Source organism: Stegastes partitus, unplaced genomic scaffold, assembly GCF_000690725.1.
Source record: "Stegastes partitus isolate 25-593 unplaced genomic scaffold, Stegastes_partitus-1.0.2 Scaffold1851, whole genome shotgun sequence".
NCBI lineage: Eukaryota > Metazoa > Chordata > Actinopteri > Pomacentridae > Stegastes > Stegastes partitus.
In genome coordinates, this window is record NW_007579582.1 from 52678 (window position 1) to 59364 (window position 6687).

Sequence of the window (6687 nt, forward strand, 5' to 3'; positions counted from 1 at the left end):
AAAGCTGTGCAGAGACCGTCCGACCCAGAAAAAGGAATCTGGAGTTCTGGAACTGATGAATCCTATTGAACACATTTGGGATGTCGTAATTCATAGATTGATCGCACAAAAGTTTCATCTACAGCAGGTCTGTGGGAACATCTAGAAACTATGTGGAGCTCAGTGACACCAGAGAGACTGTTGAAGAGTTCATAGAAACACTGGCAGCAAGAAGCAGCTGCTACCAAGGAGGCTGTAGGAGATCTGAGGTCTGGTCACTCTGGGTGGACTAGGAATGGTTAGGTGGTTCCGGTTATTGGCCAAATTAACAACATTTTCTTTTTCTTTTCATATATATATATATGGTAGTTTTATAATAGTTTTTCTTCTGAAATAATATCCAGGCTTTTGATATCTTGTCATATGAAGGTCCAGGCTTTTGGCTTTTCACATCTGTTTTTCCAACATTAATATCTGAGCTTTTGATGTGTTTTGCTTGAACATCCATTTTTTAAAAAACAGGTTTTGTGTTCAAACCTGGTTTTGTGTTATTTTATGTATGACTATCTCGGCCTTTGAAACCTTTGAGCATCCAGGTTTTTGTTTTTGTTTTTATACCTTTTTAAACTTACATCCAGGCTTTTAACATTTTTTGCATTGATTTCAAGGCTTTTTCCACTTTTAGTATCCTGCTGTTTTACTCTTTGGTGTCTAAATATCTGGTTTTGTGGGAGCTCTGCCTGTTCATATCCAGATTCCTGGTTGCTTGGTGTTTTACCTGAAGTCGTATTTGCTGATATCCTCGTTGTAGCCAGTTCAGAAAACCTTCACTCAAATCTTTGTTGTCTTGGATCCTGACTGTTCTTGGCTAAAGGAAGTCCAAACCGATGAGCATGACGTTGTGGACTTCTGCCCGGTCAGAATGTAGTCACAGATGTGTAGAGATCATGGATGGAGGTCAGTCAGGCTCAGAGCTGCAACCATTCACCAGTCATCTTGATAATCAATCGATTGGTTGATGTTTGTCAACATGCAGGCTGTTCACACTGTTGTGAGCTAATGTTCACGCTAATGAGCAAATCCAGGTTGTTCCTCATCTTTACATTAATGTTGAGGTTGTTGACACTTTTTATGTTTGTATCAAACACAACACAACACATTGATAAACATTATTGTACCCATACCTTTAGTGTAGGCAGACTGATGTTTACATCCAGGTCATTGATTGTTTATGTTTACATCCAGGTCATTGATTGTTTATGTTTACATCCAGGTCACTGATGCCTTTGTTCACTATAGTCTCAGTTATTGAGCCCTTTGACGTCAGTATGCAGATGAATAACACTTACTGACAGTTTCTTCCAGGTCCACTCTGATTGGAGCTCAGATCTAAAAAAGACAAAATAATAATAATAAACTTTATTTGTATAGCACTTTTCAAAACAGGGTGACACAGTGCTGCACAGATTCAGAGAGAAGTGTACGGAAAACAACAAAATAAGAGAAACGATGAAGGTGAAGCACATAAAGCATGAAAGAGAATAAAACAATATAAAAATATATCAGAAGAACAAAACCCAGTCAAAGAAGACAGTTAAAAGTGTAAAAGTACGTCTGTAAAGATGTGCTTTTAAAAGAGTTTTAAAGGAGGATGAAGTGCTGCAGATGTGATCTCCTCAGGGAGGCTGGTCCAGAGGGTGGGGTTCTGACAGAAAAAGCCCGGTCACCTTTAGTCCTCAGCCTCCACTGTGGGACGGTGAGCAGAACCTCAGCTGAGGACCACAGGCTACGACCGGCCACATACGGGGTGAGGAGATCAGAAATGTATTGAGGTTCCAGTCCAGAGCGTGCGCTATAGGTTAACAATAAAATCTTAAAATCTATTCTAAAATGAATTGGTAGCCAGTGAAGGGAAGCTGAAACAGGAGTCATGTGATGTCTCTTGTTGGATCTGGTGAGGAGTCGGGCTGCTGCGTTTTGGACCAGCTGTAGTTTGTGAAGACTCTGCTGGTTCAGAACAGTGTACAGAGAGTTACAGTCGTCTAAACAAGATGAGATAAAAGCATGAAGAACAATTTCTAAATGATCCCTGGATAGAACTGACCTCACCTCAGAGAGTCTCCTGAGCTGCATAAAACAAGACTGAGCTGACCTGCTGGTTCAGGTTCAGGTTTCCATCAAAGATGAGCCCAAGACGTTTACATTGTGCAGCTATATTACAGGATAATGAACCTAAAGTGTGCTGCTGCTGTGGCTGAACCAGGACCAAATAATCATTACTTCGGTTTTGTCTAAGTTCAGCTGGAGGAAATTTTGAGCCGTCCAGCATTTCAGGTCCTGGATGCAGCTGTTCAGAGACTGTAATTGGTTAAAATCATTGGGGTTAAAAGACAGGTACAGCTGTGTATCATCCGCATATGAGTGAAAACTCAGGTTGTGATTGCGGATGATATGTCCCAGGGGCAACAAGTAAAGGGAGAACAGGAGTGGTCCGAGGACCGGCCCCTGGGGAACCCCGCAGGTCAGCGTGATACAAGATGACTGAGCTGCCAATGGTGACGCTAAAAGACCTGCCATGCAGACAAGAATAAAACCAGTTTATAACGGAACCAGAAATGCCAACCCAGTGTTTCAAACGTTCCAGTAAAATAAGATGATGGACAGTATCAAAGGCAGCACTCAGATCTAAAAGAACTAAAACAGAAGATTTTCCAGCATCAGCAGCAATTAGCAACTCATTAAAAACTCTAAAGACGGCCCGCCCCGGGCCCGGCCTTGCCCCGAAAACGGACTGAAATGTTTCAAAAATGTCATGATTGTTTGAAAAAGCAATCACTTGTTCAGCCACAATTTTTTCAAGAACTTTGGAAAGAAAAGGCAGTTTTGAAATCGGCCTGTAATTGTTCAAGCAGTTTGGCTCTAATGATGCTTTTTTCAGAGTGGTTGAACTTCTGCTTTTCTAAAATCAGCAGGAACAGAACCAGTTAAAAGAGACGAGTTTATTAATTTAAGAATATATGGACTTACGGAGTCATAAACTTCTCTAAGAAACCTCACAGGCAGGACGTCTGAGGCACAGGAGGAGGGTTTCATTTTGTGGAAAACTTTAGAGAGGGTGTCGATTGAAACAGCGTTAAAAGACTCCAGGTGAGCAGGAGCTTCAACAGAAACAGACAGAGGAATGTGCATCCTGATGCTGGAAACTTTGTTCTCAAAGAAGTTTAAAAATTCCTCACATTTCTCTGGAGAAGAGTCCATGAAACAGCAGCAGGGGCTTCTGTGGCATCATTAATTACATTGAACAGAGTCCTTGAATTATGTCTGTTTTTCTCAATCAGCTCAGAGAAATAGTTTGCTCTTATGTTTCTGACTTCTGAATGAAAACTTGTCATTCGTTCCTTTAATGTTTCGTGGTGCACTGTGAGCTTGGAGGCTTTCCACTTACGCCACACTCCCTCTTCAGGGCGCCTATGTTGTCAGAGAGCCGTGGCCTGGCAGCAAAGGACGGCCTTTTCTGTTTAAAAGGAGCGATTTGGTCAAGGATTGCTGAACAGGTTGTGTTGAAGTGATTCAGGATTTCATCCACGTCTTCATAAGAGTCGTTTTAAGAAAATATAAAAATACCTGTGAGTCCGTTCTGCAGGTTCAGTAGCACAGACACAAAGAAAACAAAGAAAACGTACATATCAGGGATTCAAACTGCACTGGCAGGTGAGCTTCAGTTTCAGGTGTGACTTGGGATGGTCACTGCTGACATCTGGTGGACAGCTGGGGAACAACATCTGAACACGGGGACTCAGACTCTTCCCATTAAAAGGCTGTAGAGTTTTTCTCAGTGGTTCAATAAGAGAACGTTCATTTATTGTTCTGCTGACTGGATGTTTCTTTGCCCCAGAGACTCACTAAAAACACTGAAGCAGCTATAGAGGCTGAGGGGGGAGAGATGCTGTGGATTTTTATGATCTGCTGCCACCATCATCCCCAAACCTTCACCAGGCTGCGCTTGTTCTATGAAAGAACTGTTGGCCGTTAACATCCTTTTACACTTTTCTACGTTCAGATCCAGCCAGAGACTTAAAAGAGTTCAGCGTCAAGTTCAGAGTTTTAGAAGGGTAAAAACTAGAGGAACTCATTTCTGGAGCGGGTTGTCAACTATAAATGATTCTGTTTTGATTGTCAGTCAGTTTTGGTAATTCAATAAAAACGCTCGAAACTCTGTGACTGCAGCAGCTTCTCCAAAGCCACGATTTTCTTGTTTCTTTCCTCCTCTGTCACATTAACTGAATATCTTTTGACAAAACAAGCCACATGTTTTCTGACCTTCTACAGATGATGGATTCATCTAGAAGGTAATCGTTTGCTGCAGCCTGACTCACAGCCTCACATTTATTCTGCAGCTACCAACCTGGTGAAGGCTTCAGCCCTGAGCTGAGCCAGACTGACCCATGAAGACGTTACACAACACATCCCACACTGCTGCATGTAGAACTCAGTGAGGCTCACAAACGTCATACAGCCAGTTCACCACTCGACTACGAACACCGTGTGCAGTCCACACGTTCAACTGCTGCAGACAGAAATCGTTCCTGTGACGTTCTTAACCGGCAGGCGTCAAAGCCATGCTGTCTTTGAGAAACCTCCAAACTGACACCATTTATCAGGAAGAAACTGTAAAAACAGAAAGATCAGAGTTTCACCTTCCACACAGTCCTCGACCGACTCGTCTGTGACAGGAAGTTCACCAGATCTTTCATCAAGATTACTTGATATATATATATATATATATATAATGAACAACTTCTTCCCTCCTCAGCACAACTGATTCTGTGACCAACAGTGAAAATGTGGAGTTTTTAGGTTGAACTGCAGCCAGTGTCGGTGGAACATCTGTCTACAGCTGATGTACAGAAAAACTTTGTCGTGGCTGTAAGAACTGAAATAGTTAAATATCTATAGTATGTGGAGCCAGTGTCGATAAAGTGGAGAAAAACTTGAAAAAACACTGGACGAGTTCTAAAGTTTGAAGATAAATAGTGTTTGTATTGTACTTGAAGCCAGTATGACTGTGTCGTACTTCACTGGAGATATTTCTGAGTCCATGTTGTTCTGTTTCCACTGAGCTGCAGGACTCCACCGTGTGGAGAAGTGTGGCAGAAGCTGCTCAGGGTTTAGAGGGTTCAGGTCTGCAGGTGTCAAGCTTCAGTTTCACCTGAGTGGTCAGATAAGAGAGTCAGTGGATCTGAAGTGGACATGGTTCTGTCTGGAGCAATATGGCTTCAGTTCAGCAGCAGAGTGTTGACAGGACACAGAACTCATGTTTGTGCTTCTAGGAACCATGACGTTGCTGTTTTCAGTCTGGTCCAGTTAAAACATGCCTTCTCTCTCCTTCTGTGTCTCAGATGAGGATAGTGTGTAAAGACGTGATGGCGGAGACGCTGTACGACGTCCTCCACGACACCAGCTATCGCAAGAAGTGGGACACCAACATGATTGACACGTACGACATCGGCAGGCTGACCGTCAACGCAGACGTCGGATATTACTCCTGTTGGTTTCATACTTCCTGTCAGCCATTGCTTCTTTTCTGTTCTAGTGTGAAACAACACACAGCCAGTACCGCACAACCCGTAACATACAACTAAACATAACTACAGTCGATGATCCGACACTACATGTAAAACCTTCTTCTATGTCGGATATCAAGGCTGTCGGATTGTCCAGACGGAGGTCCAGATACGAGGAGGGCTTGATGCTGGAAGGCTCATTAGTTGTTCATTATTGTTCATAGTTGTTATAATAACTAGTAGTTCTGGTCCCAATAGAACTTTCTGCTCTCTGGATGTTCAGGCCCAGTTAATGATGAACATCAGAATATTGGGTGTGGTCGGGGGACACTTCCACCCCGGGGCAGCGCTCTGACGGGGTGGAAGTGTCCAGAACACACAGGCAGTACTTGGCTGCTGATGCTAGTTTAGTTAGCGCCAGGGGCGGATCTAGAGAAATACTAATGGGGTGGCAAAGAGGTGGCATATAGATGTTAGGGGGTGGCATACGTGTGTATATACAGATATTATCTATGGACAATATAGAATCACCAAATAACCTCATTCAATAAAAAACATCTTTTTTCTTCAAACCAAATCTTCAGAACTTTTGCGTGTTCCAACCAGCATTTGTCATCAAATTGACACAAATTCTGCTGAAATAAATGTTCCATCAGTAAATATCATTTGTATCTGTCTGGCAATTCTAAACATGAGCGGTTTATTAGCTGTTAATCACAAACCAAACTTCAATAGTTGTAGGAGAAATGTTTCTTAAATTTAGCAACAAATCAGATTGAGACCAGACGCGTCTCTTTTATGCACTGTTTTGGGAAATCTGTATTTTTGTTTTCTATGCTTATGTTGACCTGTCACAATGATTACATTATCAACGCATCTTCACCAGAGTCAGAGTCAGGATAACGGTCCATTTATATTATTGTTTTAGGTTTGTGGTTTCATGTTCTTCATTTCAGACATTTCTTACATTTTTTTTACACTATGATTCCAACATCTGGATATTCTTAAGAATTATGGGCCTGCTTGTGATCTTAAAACTGAAAGATGAACTACAACAGATCATATTTGGTCCAAAAAGGTAATTATTGTGACAGGTGCACTTCTTACTCAGACGTATAATACTGAAGTAATGTTCATACCATGT

General features: G+C 42.1%; 1 protein-coding gene across 1 annotated transcript in view; it reads left to right on the forward strand.

Moving 5' to 3' along the window:
* Positions 1–6687, forward strand: part of stard15 (StAR-related lipid transfer (START) domain containing 15) — a 22583-nt gene that overhangs the window by 10059 nt on the left and 5837 nt on the right. The window contains exons 2-3 of the mRNA XM_008302654.1: positions 5379–5526; positions 5827–5831. Coding sequence (XP_008300876.1) covers positions 5379–5526; positions 5827–5831 — 153 coding nt within the window. The remainder of the gene's footprint in view (positions 1–5378; positions 5527–5826; positions 5832–6687) is intronic.